The 16,000-nt window shown below is 36.7% G+C and overlaps 1 protein-coding gene across 1 annotated transcript in view; it reads right to left on the reverse strand.

The window, feature by feature from the left end:
- Positions 1–14,495, reverse strand: part of TACR3 (tachykinin receptor 3) — a 61,224-nt gene extending 46,729 nt beyond the window's left edge. Inside the window, 1 exon segment of the mRNA XM_036879219.2 lies at positions 13,854–14,495. Within this exon segment, the coding sequence (XP_036735114.2) occupies positions 13,854–14,401 (548 nt within the window). The 5' untranslated portion in view covers positions 14,402–14,495.
- Positions 14,496–16,000: the final 1,505 nt, after the last annotated feature.

The raw sequence follows: 16,000 nt of genomic DNA on the forward strand, positions 1-16,000 counted from the left end.
CTTTGTTAAGATCCTAATTCCTTATGAAAACACTTTTGAACTCTTGACAGGTTTTCCTGGAAGCAATGCCTTCATCAAAACATGTTTGAAGTTGAAATTCACCTATAAATATTTCTAGTATTCAAAGTTTTATAAAGATAGCTATCCATGATACTCTATTTATACTACAAGGTAATATGTTTCCTAAAATGTATACAAAGCTATTTTTCAGAGTAATAGAAAAAACATTCAGTCCAGTTTAATTTTATAAGGGAAAGAATTTTTAAATGAAGAAAGAATTCAAAAAGTTGCTCAAAAGTGAAGGAGTTGAATAAGAGCTAAAGAATCTCCTGAGTAGGAACAATAAACATTTCACATTTGAAGAGCTATGGTGTAGACATTAGAGCAGTTTTAGATCACTGTAGGAGATAAAGTCAGGACTACAGTTTCTGGAGAAAGATGGGTAACAGTTTTCCATGGGCACAATGGACTGTCTCCAATAGTATCATCTTTGTTTTTTTGGCTCTGTTGGTGAAGGTACTCAGGAGTAGAAGAAGTAACTATTTATTGAGTGAATGAAAGGACTGGAAACTTCAAATGAATGGTTAAAATAGATGAAAGTAGGCTCCCTCAGAACTTTGAGATTCTAATTTTAATTAGAAGGAGGTTGTTTGAAATCTAATTATAATTCCAGTTTCTTACAATCAAAGAGTTATGATAAGAAACAGATTGGTGGGGAACAAGCTAGTGTGTTGAAAATTATATATGTTCAAAGTAGCTGTTATTACTTTGTGTAATTTGTGAAGTACTACGAGTGTGACTTGACTCATATATCAAATAGTATTGAACTAAATTTCATTTCCATCTGTTAGATCCCCTTACAATTATTTGGCTTCCCTTGTTGTATACCTTCTATGCATGTGATTAAATAAAACATTTAAACAAAATATAATTGGCACTACAAGTCAATAGTTCTGCAGATGTTTTTCTTAATCAATAGTAACTTTATTGATTGAGAAGTGGTAAGAGTGGATGGTAATGGTTTTATAGCTATTCTTCCAACAGTATTAATGACTTCAGAAGTAACATTACTATATACATGACTTCAAAAACTGTTACTATATATGTGAAAATAAATGTTTTGTAAATAGGTTTTGTCACCCTTGGAAAAGTAATACTTCTCTGAGTGTGCTCATATTATTTGTATGTGCATATGAATTATTTTGAATACCTTCCTTTTCTCATTTCCTTTGCATAATCATAAATCTTACCAACTTGATATAATTACAGAGGAGCATTTGTCACATCAGACAATGCCAACATTTCTCTTCATTTATTTTGAAAATTATATTTATGTTGCTTGTAGGATTTTTTTTCACTGAAACTTTTGGAGTTTTTTCACCTAAAAATTAAGAAATCAAAAAGCAAATTGCAGATGAATGGAAATTCATCTGTAAATTCCACATGAATAGAAACTACTGTGTAAAGGGTCATTAGATATTCTCTATTATATAACTCAAGAGATTCATAGGAATGTGTGCATATAATAAACCTCAGGGTCAGTTCTAAGGAACAAGTTACAGCAAAGGCCGAACCATTGTCTAGGCTTCTATGAATAAATCAACAATAATAATAATAATAATAATCAGTAAGAATAACAGAGTAATGAGAAAGCATATAAATATTCAGGTCTTTTTATAATGAAATTATGGAAGAATAATCTTGTCCTGTTTTATGAAAAGTTACATTCCACTTCCCTCAGATTATAAATATATATTTTGGAAATACAGTAAGGTATATTAAGTAAATACAAATTCCCCTCAATCCTGCCATTAAGGGATAACATTACTAAATATCCTGATTCATTTTTCATTTCCTTTTACTATTTTATTTAGCACATTTATGCTTGCATTATTATGCCATATTTTCCTTGTTTATGGTTATCTGCATCCTCTTTAATATTTTACTGCATGTTCTTTTGAGCATATATTTTCAAAACATTTTTAGTCACTGATATATTCTCAAACATGCACAAGAAAGTTTATTTCTGAACTATTTGTAATGTGAAAAAATTGCAAAAAATAAATTTATTCTTTGCCACTTATTTCTTATGGACAGATACTTAGATGTAGAATTGCTGTGTCTAAAGGATGAACAATTAGGATTGTACATTAGTAAACTGATTTCTCAAAAGGTCATTCTGATTTCTGTTTCTGTCAGCAGAAAATTAGAATGCCTGCTTCTCATACTTTGGATAGCACTGTATTAACATAATGTGATAGCTTATTTTTAGGTGAATGTACTTTTTAAAATTATTGTGAAGATAAATATGTTTTCATTTGTTTATGTCACAGTCTTATTCTTCTAAAATTGTTGTCTTTTGCCTATTTGTATTAGTATTTTCTTAATAATTTGTGGCAACTCACTAAAGTTAAAGTGGTCAACTTTATCATTTATTAATAAATGATTTATACTATCATTTATGCTGTAAATCATTAAAACATACTGCTTTCCACTTAATTATTCTTTCATGCTTTTGATTTTATGATTAAGCTATATAATGTTTTGGTTATATAGTTTTATAATGTAGTCAGGTTGACTAATTTTGTCTCTGTATTCTTCTTGTGCCCTGATGCTTAGAAAATATTTTCCTAGCTAAGATTATTCAGTGTTAATATATTCTGGGCTTTTTCCATTGTCTGATTGTTATATTTCAGCTATTTAATCTATCCAGTATTTATATTAGTGCTTAGTATGAAATGTGACTTTTTTCCAAATAATTAAATTCCAAACCCATAATGACTAATTATGCTTTTCTTATTGGTTATATTATTTTCTTTGTAATAATCTCATATATGTAGAAACTTTATTACATAAACTACCAACCTCACTGTTAATTCTTGTTCAAGTTCCAAATTTTTTCATTATAATAATAGTATTTTCCCATCTCATTAGGCAATCTCCTTCATTATTATTATTATTATTATTTACAAACATTCTTTGGTTATTTTTAGTAGCTTAATCTCAGAAAACCATTAGGCTATCTTAGATAGGTCTTAACTTTAAAGTTTAAGAAGTTAAACTATAGTTTTACTGGAATAACACTGACCCTTAAAAGAACTGATACGTATTTCATTATTTGAAATACATATTCATTATTGTGTGTCTTGTTTTCAATTGTGTGTGTGTGTGTGTGTGTGTATAAAGTTTATTTCACACAGTTCTAATGTATTGTGTTTAGGGATAGATATTTGTTTACCATGTTAAGAAAGTACCATATATTGTAATTCACCAAGAATTCTGTTGGGAATGGGTATTGGGTTATCCTGGATGCATTTAAAAATCCAAATCATTTGCTTATTTTTGACATCATGTATTAATAGTGTCTTATAGTTAGCCATTCATACTTCCCTGTACTATCTTTCCTCGTTGTTGTTCCTTTCTCCCATTTTTCTTTTCTATCCTATTTGCCAAGCTACATATAATTTGTATCTCTGACAAAGCTATTTTTAATAATAGTTATAATATATGATGAGTAAAATGGTGTATATTATTAGCCAACTAGCTGAATAATGTGCAAACGTCTGAAAAAGAAGCAACTATTTATCACCAAACTTGGGCAATTAGATTGGGATATCTGACACACAGGCCGTCCTCACTTTGCAAAGTAGCATGGGAACAGCAGAATGACCATGTGTGCTGAAACTGTCCAAAGCCATTGTAATAATCAATGAGAAAAATTACAATTTTCTGTGACCTGTGAAATTTTCTGTCAAAAATTAAAAATTCTCTTACTTTCAATTATGTATACATAAGGAAATGAAAAAATAGTAAGACCAATATTTGTTATAGTGTAATTTAAAACATTAGAAATGTTGAGAATTAAAGTGTTCTATTTCTTTGTAAAAACTGTGCTGTGAGGCTTCTGGCTCTGCAGGTAATGAGCCTGGCAGCTGCCATTCCAGCCTAACAAGGGAAAGCCACACAGCTGGAACACGCACAGCTTCTGGATCTGTGAGAGAGGGGAGGGTGCAGGGGAAATCCACTGCTCCCAGCTGAGAGAGACAGACAGGCAAACATCGAGCAGAGATTCATAAGCAAAAACTCCATGGGAACCAGTGTGGAGGGTAAGAAAACATAAACTCAGATTAATTGTTGGAGGCTCAGGGTCTGAGAGTTAGGACTCCAGGGGACCCAGTCACAGGGAGCCCCACAGCACTGTCAGGTTTACTTCCAGGAACTCTACCATGTTCCCACAGTGACTATCAGGGAAACGCCCCCAGGTTTCTGGCAGGGGGAGGGGAGAAGGAGCCATTTTGAAACATAACCAAAATTGTTCTTCCTAACAAGGCCTGCCCTCAGGGGACATTATTTAGCCAAAGCCTAAGCCACTGGGAATCTAACTGTCCTGGGGGAAGGGTATAGCCAAGTCCAGCCCCACCTAGCTTTCCAAGTAGGAGAAGGCAAGTATCCAACTCTAAATGTGGTTTTCCCCTGTGTGTGTTCTCATAGTTACCATGAACTCTATAATTCATTCATTCAAGACACAGATTGAGCCTTGTCCTCATGGACCTTATAACCAAATAGGACAGACTACACAAAACAATAAATATTAAAGATGAGCTAATTATGTAGTATTTTAGAAGGTGATACATGTGATAAAGAAAAAAAAGTTACTTTAAAAAGAGTTGTCAAGGTCCAGAAGTAGTACAGGGTGGCTATCTAGAGGAAGAGTGTTTCGCACAGAGTGTCAGATCCGGAAATGGAAACATGCCCAGTGCCTAGGATATTGATGAAATGGAGCTGCCCAATGATAGTGGCACAGAGTGTTGGAATGGCAAGTAGTGGGAGACAAGATCAGAGAGTAACAAAAGACCAGCTACTATCCATTCTTATAGACCTTTGTAAGGACTTTGATGTCCATCCTGCGAGAACTGGGGAGCCACGGCGACATTTGTGGAGAGGATAGACAATCTGATTTGTCACTAACAGGATCACTCTGGCTGTTGCATTTAGAACAAACTAAAGGGGAACAAGAGTATGAGTAGGGAAACCAGTTAGGAGAGAAGTGAAGTGACTTGGACTAGGGTGGCAGCAGTAGACATTTTGAGAAGTGATTATATTCTAGGTACATTTTGAAAGTAAAGGTGATTATATTTGATGGATTGGATATGGAGCCTGAAAAGAGATGAATGAAGAATACTTCCCAGAGTATTGACCTGAGGGTCAGATTTTGACCTCAGAAGACTGCAGGAAGAGCAAGTTCAGGAGAAATTTGGGATGTGTAAAGTCTGAGATGCCTGTTAGACATCCAAATGGTGAAGTAGAGTAGGTTGTTTAGGACTCTGGAATACCACTGAGAGGTTCAAACTAGAGATATTAATTAGAGTTTCTTTAGGTTATGGGTCATATCAATCTTGTTATTCTAGTGTGCATCATGTCTATACAATGCTTAGTACTTCAAAGGTACTCAAGAAATACCTGCTGGGTGACCACACATACAATGAATGTGTGCTGGTAAATGTTTCACTGTAAGTGCTCTGAAGAAAGAAAGAAAAAAAAAAAAACAGGAAACAAAGCAAAATTCCTGATTTCCAGTGTTTGTAGATTTCTCTTACCATGATTTCATTACCAAAGTAACATCACTGAACACAGAGTTTGGAAGAAATGTGTGTGATTCATTCCTTCTAGCCAGAATAAACCAGCTGCAGAACAAAACTGAGTACACTATTACTTAGTGATACAGTCATATATATATTTCCCCTACTAACACGTGTGCATGAAAGAGAATTTTACATACCGTTGATACTTGGGCAGTTAAAAAATTTAATAGATGATAATACAAACTAAAAATAAAGGACTCAAGTGAATATTTAAAAATCTATGTCACATACCAAACTGAGCTAATTTATACCTATACTTTAAGACAGGCTTCTAAATTACTCCATACTGCTAAGATATCTTTACATAATTCCTGGGAAAAAGATTTCACAGCCTATAAAATAACCTACTATTATGTTTACAGTACTCTTTTGCCAGAGACTTTTTCAAGATTTCTACTTCAGCCTAGAAAATCTGTTTAAAAACGTGGCCAAAACATATCTACCACAAGAATATCTATATGAAGTTCAATCAAGTTTTTCTGTTCTCACATCCAAACTGCTTAGCATGTATCTAAGAGTCATTATTGGTTCTTTCAAAAGTAGTTAATTAATATTTAAAAAAAATTATTGTGGTACATTATATGTAACATAAAATGTATCATTTTAACTTTTTCAATGTACAGTTCAGTGCTATTAAGTACATTCACATTGTTTTGCAACCATCACCACCATCCATCTCCAGAATTTTAATTAATTTACTTTGTTTCCTTTGAAAGAAGTAAATTTTAGTGTAGATAACTGAAAGAAGAAAAGCATAAAAAAAAATGAAATTACCCCAGGACTCACCATTCAGAGCAAAACAAATCTATATCTAGCTTATTGGACATATAGGATGATATCAGACTGTTAAATCCATGGTCTAAAAATTCTTCATGTGTTGGAGATCCTGCTGAGTCTAAAATAGGATTCAGACTCCTCCAACTGTGGCTAATGAGGTGGTAGGGATGCAAACCCCAGTTGTCTATTTTTGCAGCACTTATTTAATGTACTAGTGAACAAGCCTCAATAAAAATGATTTGTGCTCAGAGTGAGGAAGCATAGGGAAGAAGAGGCATGGACAGTTCCTCATCCAGGACATAGAGTTTAGAGCTGCCCCCCAAGGAAAGAGAGTTGCAAGCAGAAGATGAAGGAATGCTGGTCATTAAGATATTAATGGAGCGAATTTTAGGGACAAGGTCATTTTTCCACATTCTATTTGGAACACAAACAGAATCACAAAAATTTCAGGCAGAGGGCAAAGTTTGTCACTTAGGAGCTTGCAGATTTGCATGCAGTGTGCCCCAAACAATGATCTGGAGAAGGCATGAAGGCTTCTTCTTCCAGAGAAACTCTCATACCCTGTACCAATGTGTCAACATTGCTTTTTTCTTTTATATTTTCAGCTGGAGTCGGGTGGAGAGAATGGAAGTGCTAAAAAGGACTACTGATGAACTCTTATCAGACCTCCTTGGGCATTCTTTGAAATTATTGGGAAACTAGTGATAAATGGTTTATAAGTAAAGGTATGGACTAAAAATAGTTGGATATTCATTATTATGTTACCATATTTATATACATGTTCCTGGAGTCTTGGGAGAATTGACATTGTATTCAAACATGTGATTTTAAAACTTCTACATAGAATTTCATTTTCAGATGCTCCATCATTTATTTGATCATTTTATTTTGGGATTTTTAGTTGTTTTCAGTTCTTAGAACTTTGGTTTGAAAAATATCCTTGATCATGTTCGCAAATTGCACTCCTCAAAGATTTCTGACAATATATACCCAACTGTTAAGTTAAACTATATGAAATATTAATCAGCATTTTAAACTATAAAAATGCAATTTTCTATAGTTCAGTCTAAAAGCTTATGTAAAAATACCCTTTCACTATATACTTACCAATCTGTGCCAGTTTTAGTAAATAAAGTTATATCTCATTACTTAAATTTTCATTTATTTGATTACTCTTATGGTTCATTTATTCAGCAGTCTGGATTGTGTGTTTACCATGTGCAAACTAGGATGGTAGGCATAGGGATACAAAGGGAACTAAAAACAGAATTGAACCTATATTCATGGTGTTTGTAAGTCTATTAGAGGAAATTATTAATCAAATACACATAAACACAAACATGAAATTTCATATATAAAAATGGTATGACTAAGATGTGCTAAGAGAATCTATAAAGGGACACCTAATTTAAATTGAGAGGTTCATGGAAAGTTTCCCTGTGAAAGTGACATTTGAACTGTTATCTAAAATAATAGTACATCTAACTAATGAGGAATTTGCAGAAAGGAATTTGAAACAGAAGGAAAACTGTGTGTTCAAAGTATTTGTGGCAAAAATATAACATCATGTATTCAGGGACTTGAAAGATATTGGAGTGGCTGGAACAGAGATGAAGCCAGTTCAGTTATGATATGAGATAAAGCTGTCTAGGCCAAGGGATCAGGCTATACAAGTCATTACTGTCTGGATTAAGAATCCTCTTCTCATAAAAGCAATGGCAAAATATTATAGAATTCTAAGTAGGGGTGCAGAAGGATGTTCTTATATATGTTTTGAAAGCATCATTCTTTGTTGAAGTATGAACATATTAGGGTGGGTTAACAGTAGATATGGGAAGACCAATTAGGAGGCTACTGTAGTTGGCCAGCAAAGAAATGAGGGTAGTTTGGACTAGAGAAGTGTTTCTCTAGACAGAAAAAAGGTAATAGATTTGGGAGCTATTTGAACAACTCTGTGGATGCTTATACTGTTTATTAAAATGGGGAACATTGGAAGATGAAAAGGTTTGGAGTAAGATAATGGGTTTGGTTGAGTTTAAATAGCTTTTCAGACACTCATGTAGAAATATCAAGTAGGTAATTGAATATATATGACCAGAGCTCAAAGGAAGTTTAGATATTCTAGGATTTTAAATTTGTGAGCCATTTATTTTTTGAGTTTTAAAACAAATGTATGTATTACCTAAAAAAATTTTAAATGTTACAAAGATAAATCTCTATATTCTCATGTCAAACTGTGTCTAAAATTTATAATTTGTTCAATGAATGTTTAATAACTCAGTGTGTCAAATTAAAAGTGACATAATAATGTGACAGTATGGTAGCATTTAAAGGGAAATCTGTACTTATGAATGTATATAATACACTATGCACAAGTGTGTATATATATCATACATATATGTGATACATGTGTATCACAAAAATGAGAGGAGAGTAGAAATATGAATGTGAAGGTCATAGGTTGGCTATATTTGGGGAGTAGGGTAATTATGGGTAAATTTAACTTTCTCATATTTTTGGCATTTTTTGCAGTGTACCTGTGTGACCCTTACAATGAATAAGGGAAAAAAATGTATTTAGCTAAAAGATTGGTATATAGGATAGATTAGGATCAGAGATTGGTGGCTAGAATGAAAATGATTTGGAGAACTTTTGCCATGTACTACAACTTTGAGTTACTGCTTCACAAACTATATCCAAAGTTCATGTGAGAAAAATACTTCTGAGGGAAGTATGCATTATCCTTTCTTGCATTTTTTTCAGACCAGATCATGCATCAAACTAGACTATCTGTAAAATGTATTCAGGTAGAGGTTTAATGCCCTGAGAACTTCATTACTGCGTCTTGCTTTGGCCCATGCCTGTGGCCTACCCAGAGGAACACTAAACACACGCCTACCGGGAATCTGCTTTTGGATTTATGACAGTGTGGTTGTGGTTCTCTCCTCTTTATTATCCATACCAAGAATTTCTTGAAAATGAAATAACTGGAAATTTCTTAACCATGAAGGAATGTGTATGTATTTACTTTGGTGGACATTGTAAACCATATTACTGATTGTACTTCCTTTTTTTGTATGTTTATAAAGACTTTTAGAAACATATTTGATGTTCAACTTTAATAAATGATTAGGACTCTTTGACCTGAATGTCTATATTATAGCTTTACCTTGGCTTTGGTCTTATTTTCTTTCTATGTGTATTTTCTCTAGTTTTAATTTTTCATTTATATTTCCTACTTTGTTGTACAGATTGTTATGTGTCTTGATAGTTCAGAAGAAAACAAATTAGGTAAAAAAAAAAAATGGGAGCTTTTTATTCAAAAGTGAAAAACTAAGCCATGGATTTTGGATGAGATTACTTGGGGAAAGAAAAGAAAGTTAGGCCCAGGATTTAGCGTTGAGGAACCTATGTATTTAATTATTACAGAGAGGCAGAAGTTCAGAAATAGAGCCATGGAAGACAGGCTGACATGAAAGAGGAGATCACAGTAGTTGTGAGGAATACTACTGAAAGTTCAAGGAAGTTGAGGACTGAAATGCCCACTGGATATTCTATATCCAGATAGAATGCTGAAAAAGGATTTCAGATTTGAGTGGCCTGAAGAACAAATAGCAGGTGAGGAAATGGAGGTATAGACTATAAGCCACCTATAATTTTATATTGGTCAGACCTTTTTTATTTTTTCTGTGAATTATCTGTGTCTTCTGTTCTTTTTATATTAGGGGGTACTTTTTTTTTTTAGTGTGTAAGAATGTTATATATTAAGGTTTTGTTTTTGTAGTATGTCTGTTAAATATCCTGCAAACTCTTTTGATGTAGTCTTTTTCATTGTGGTTAATTTAACCTTAAAAAAAAAAACTGGAGTTCTGCCAGTAATGTAAGAGCCACTTCTGAATACATCATATGCTGAGATGATCTTATGCTTCATCCATTCAGTTAATATATATTTATTGCTTTCACTATGTGCTCATGATTAATTTTCTAATTTGCACTGTAATTTTAACAGGACTTTCACAGCTCACTACAGCCGTAATTTTAGTGGATGCAAATGGGATATTTTAAAATCATTAAGTAAGAGCTACAAATTACTGAAAAGGCCAAAGACTGATAGTAAATTTCTTAAAAATAATCTTTCCCCAAACAGTCTTAGCTACTCTTTTGCAAAGAATGCCAAGATAGAGCAATTGATCTTGGGCTAAACTCATCCAGTTCGTCATCTGGGCTAAATAATAAGTCAAGTCTTACTAAACACTAATAAAGAATATTAGCTGCATGGGCTCTACACTAATGCAGACAGGAATGAGAAGACTGACTCAGGGCAGTAGGGTTAAAAACTAATAAAGGAGTTTAAAAAATTTCACCAAAGTGTTTATATCCATAGTACTTACAGCAGTAATGTAAAATTTACTACAGTACACTTAGATAATTTGTGATTGAGCCTCACAATTTTTTATTATTATATATTTTTACTCATCCATAATAAATTTCAAAAGAAATAAAGGCTCTATGAATACTTTACATAAGTTATCTTTATGAAAAAGAATCTTCCTAAATCTTCAAATCTTTAGTAGAGTTACCATTAATACTTTTTAAAAAGTGGAAGTAGAATGCAAGCAATTCTCCCAGTGCAAGGAAAGCTCAATGCCTTTTACTCAATAAAATGTGTGACTATTGGCTTGAGGTTCTCCGTTTGTGTAATAGAAGTGTTCATTAAGGGAATGGCTGAAATCCTTTTAAGGTCTAAAATTTCTAAGGTCATAGGAGGTTGCAAGGATTTTGCTGCAGCTGAAAGAAATTCATATGTGCCTGAGTCAAAGCTGATGTAGTTTTTTGCTCAGAGGAAGTTTTGTTTTTAGCAGAGGGACAGAGTGAGTTGAATATGTTTTCCATTTAGGCTGGGCGGATACAATTCAGTTTATATTAGAAGGTGATAGAAAAGATTCAATTCAGTAAGCCAAGTGTTCACACTGCAGTCTAAATGATGTATTCCTTTATCAATAAAATCTAATTAGAGAATATCTAACCTTTATGGTATTTCAACAAAGCATTAATTATATAGGAAAATATAATTTCTTTGCACATACATTGTTAACTATGTTTGGTATGGGCAGGGAATCCTTGCAGTTATAACCAAAGGCACCCACGACTCACCTGAACTTCCTGGGGTGTTGGGGAGGTGAGTCTTGCAAAGCTGAATCTCTAAAATAACTGCAAATACCACAGGATTAGTTTTCCCAGTTCATGTTTAATAAGACTTTTCAGTGCAGCAAGATTCTGTAGACTGGCAAACTATTGAGAATTTTAATAACTGCTATATTTGTATAGTCTTTGATTCTAAAAATTATCTTAAACAGGTTTTCTCTCATACTGTATTTCATCAGCAGCTTACTCAAATAAGAGTATTCCTTTAAATAACAGTTTAAAAAAAGATTTTCAGTGTCTGAACTAAGTATGCTTCAGATTTTGTTGCATATTGTATGTTCCATAAATTTTGTATAGTTCTGGTGATTGAATAATGTTTTCTAGTAAAGAAATAGTAAAGAATAAGTGGTAAGGCATTCACTTCAAACCAGTGAGTATAATGAAATAGCATTACATTATCAATTAAAATAACTCTAAGACCATTTCAGATTGTATATAAATGTTGGCAGAAAGTAATTGAAAAATAACCTGTTTTTTCCTCAGACTTGAAATACCAATTTCACACATACTAAATTTTCACTGAGTTTCTTAGTGCAATATTAAACATTTTTAGAAAATTTTGATAATTTTATAATATGATATGCTAAGCCAATACCTCTCGTCCAGATCACAACATTAAAAAGTCACATGCTTACAAGAACTAGAACAGATGAGAAAAAAAAAAAAGAAACTAAACCAAAACAAAAAAGGAAGATGTTCAAACCAAAGGAACATTCGTTTTTATCTTGGTAGAGAAAGTTCAGTAGCAATTTCACCTGTTCCCCGATTTGGGGCTGATTTTGTCCTTTGCACTCACTTCTGTCCCTGCAAAAGTGAAGAGCGGAAATACATGTGGAAGAACAGAGAGAAAGTGGAGAGAAAAGACTGGAGTTTCAAGGCATTAAAAAATGTGATTTTGTGCTTATGTATCCTTGTTTGTGGCAACTAACCACTGCTCTTCCAGTTTCACCTTCTGAGCATAGCATGTGAAAATAGTTTTTAAAATGTTTCCAATACCTCTATGCTCATTATTTAAAAATACTTAATCTGGACGATGGACTTATGGAATGAACTTGTTTTTTTCTTGTAATGGCAGCGCCATAGAGTAAGAATATTAAACTTAATTTTATTTTGAAACAGGTTTGTTAATGTAGAAAAAGTGCTCTTTTCATTCTTTTCATGGTTGAGAACATTGAGACTTTAAGGTAAAGTGACATCACTCACATGCATCTGCCGATCACAAAACAGACACTGGAATCAAACTGGTGTGGTGGACTTTTTGGTATAATATTAGATTAAAGTGTAACCAGCTTTCAATAATAGGTAGGTGTTTACCTTTGTCTTAACACAAGTATGTATTTTTCATAATGTTAAATATAGAAAGCAAATACACATATTTAAAACTCTTAAATTTATAACAAATGTTAGAGGTATATCCAGCTTCTTTTAATTGCTTAAGCATCTCAGAATCCCCAGTGTAGATGGGTAACATGCTGAAAATTATCTCACATGACTATAAAGTGGTGCGCCTTGTTTTTTAGCCATTTATTATTATTTCTTAGGCTTTTCTTGCCCACCATCTGATAGATTTGGAAGTAACCTTCCAGGCATAAAGTTTACCCAGAGATTTCTAGAACTGAAATCTAACCAAACACACTGTGGAAGCTGCCAGCAGACAGTCTTTGGAGGGAGCTTGTCCACCCTGATGGATGCCCCGAATCTGGACAGCCAAACCAGCGCTGGCCTTGGGGCAAGGATAGCGAAGAGGATGGGTGGGGATGAGGGCCAGCAGTCCGGAAACAGGCGGGAAGAGTGGCGCGTGATTTATCGTCCATTTCTCTGACAGAATAGTGACTAACAGAGAAGGAAGGCCAAAACGTACATTTTGCAGGAACTAAGTTTTGTGGTAATTGTTTGAAGCCATATGAGAAAGTTTACCAGTTTTATGTGTTTCTGAGTTTGTCTGTCTTGGAATGACAGGTTTTCCTATCTCCCTCCTTCATCTTCAGTCCCTCTAGATGCCATTAATGGGCCGGTGATGGGGGTGGGTTGGGGCGTGAGGGAGACCACAGAAGCAGAAACTGGTTCAGCCACTGGCAGACTACCAGTGGGTTAGTTTTCTTTCTTCAAGAACTCTTTCCTAGTCCCTTTGCTTTTATCAAACCCATCTTGTCCCCACGCCCTTTGTAACCTTATCCCACTGCCCAGCCCCTATCCCCCCTTCTTCCTCCGTGCCCGTGTTCTGCTCACCTGTCCACCGCAATGGCCGTCATGGAGTAGATGCTGGCGAACACCGCTGTGATAGGAAAGAAGTTCTGGAAGCGGCAGTAGTTGGCGCCGAAGTACCACTCGCTGTGAAGCGCATAGATGAAGTTGACCAAGGTGTTGAAGGCAGCCATAGAGGCGTCGGAGAAAGCCAGGTTCACGAGGAAGTAGTTGGTCACGGTCCTCATGCGCTTGTGGGCCAGGATGATCCAGATGACGATGAGATTGCCGAAGACCGCCACGGCCACCACCGCGCCGTACGCCAGGGACCAGAGCGCGATGCGCCACGACGGCTGCACAAACTGGTTGGTGAGGTTGGCCCGCGGCTGCGAAGGCGCTGGGGAGGTGGCGGGCAGCCCCGGTGTGGAGGGGGAGGTGGAGAGGTTGCCGGCTTGGGCGAGCAGGTGCAGCCACCCGGCCTCAGCCGCCCCTGCGCCTGCCCCTGCCGCCAGCACCGCGCTCAGGTTCCCGGCGTGCACACCCGCCGTCGCCGCAGCGTCCGTCCAGTTCGCGGCTGCGGGGAGAGAGCCCATCGCGGCGGGTCTGCAGCCCAGATCTCCCCACTCCCTCGCCGCCAGCCCGAGGCGACTCCCTCCAAGTTCTCGTCTGCCTCCTGGTCGCTTTGCTGCTGAGCGGACCTCAACTCCACCTGCCTCAGACCTGCTGGTTGAGGGATGCCGTGAGCTACCCACCAGGTGCAGGTAACAAGGGCGGCCCTTTCTCCAAGGAGTGTGCCACTCCAGCAGTCAGGCAGGACCAGGCGGTTGGAGAGAGCCGTCAGGGGTCGTCGCCAGCGGAGAACTCCAGGGTCGCCTGCGCGAGTTCCCGGCCCCGGCTGGAGCACTGTGGCTCAGGCGTTGCTGAGAGCTTTATAGTCGCTCGGTCTCCTGCTCTGCTGACGTTGTGGGGGCCGTGGAGCTGACGAACCCCTTTGCGGACTACTATTGCTCTCCTTCCCTTCATCCCACCCTTCGGATTTCATTCATTCGCTGCTCGGAGCCGGGCGGCTGGAGCTTGGCGGGCTGGTCCGCCAAAGAAGGGCTGTACTTTCTTAGATGTCAAGTCTTCACGAGATTATTTTTCCTTTTTTAACTTCCAATATTTTGCTGAGGTCCATGATCTCAGACATGTATTATTGGCTCTTATTTTCTAAACCAATTAAATCATTCACCCCAAAGGCAAAGGCGCGAGCCCAGGAGATTTTTCGGAAAGAGCGTGCGCGGGTGTAACCCGCTTCTGGCGCTGGGCCGCCGACCTGCTCACTTAGGTCACTGGCTTTTGGAATTTCATTCGGTTTTGTGCTTGTGTGTTTATCCGCTGACTTCTCAGACCCCTTTTCCTCTCGCTCCCACTTACGAAGTCCAGCCATTTCCCCTCTTCCTCTAATCTCTGTGAGCAGATAGCCTCCTCCCTCCCCTCTCCCGCGGGCAGGGAGGGGCTATGTATCTCCTGCAGGAGCCCGCTCGGGTCGGAATGCCTTACCACACTGGGGGAATTGAGAAATTCTGAGATGTGGATTTTCGGGTGTTTGACGTCCTGACTTTCAGCATCTGACCAGGAGGACACACTGATGGAGACGGGCAACAATAACCTTAGTGTTCTGGGCTAACAGACGGGGCCCGACTTGGGAGCGTTGGCCGGTAGCAGGTCAGCCACAGTGCTTTGGGGAGCGCAAGCTCCAGGAAGTAAGCAGTCTGTAGCTTGGACGGGTCTCTTTTACAGGATAAATTCTATTTCACAGGACAATTTGGGGGATGGTAGTTTCAACAGACTTTCAACAACACCAGGCAGGAGGGAGATCTCAATCATTGTTCGCACCCTTCCCTTTTGTTCTCATTGTTCATTTCATCTAAACATTTTCAGGTAAAATAGATTAGAGCAGCAAGTTTTATTTTCTTCATGAGAAGGTAGCTTGTGGTTAGTGAACATTTGTATTCTTCCCAGGCCCAGAACATTTTCTTCAAAACCCCTGCAGTGGTTATTGTAACAAATGGACTTGTGGGGACTGGTAATGAATAATAGTTTCCTTGTAGTTTTTATGATGAAAAAGGTGGTGTATAGAAATAAGTTTCAGGCAACCTGATAATAATTATATTGATACAGCTCTGCTTCAAAATAAATGCATGCTAAAA

The sequence above is a fragment of the Manis pentadactyla genome, chromosome 5 (genome assembly GCF_030020395.1).
Source record: "Manis pentadactyla isolate mManPen7 chromosome 5, mManPen7.hap1, whole genome shotgun sequence".
Taxonomy (NCBI): domain Eukaryota; kingdom Metazoa; phylum Chordata; class Mammalia; order Pholidota; family Manidae; genus Manis; species Manis pentadactyla.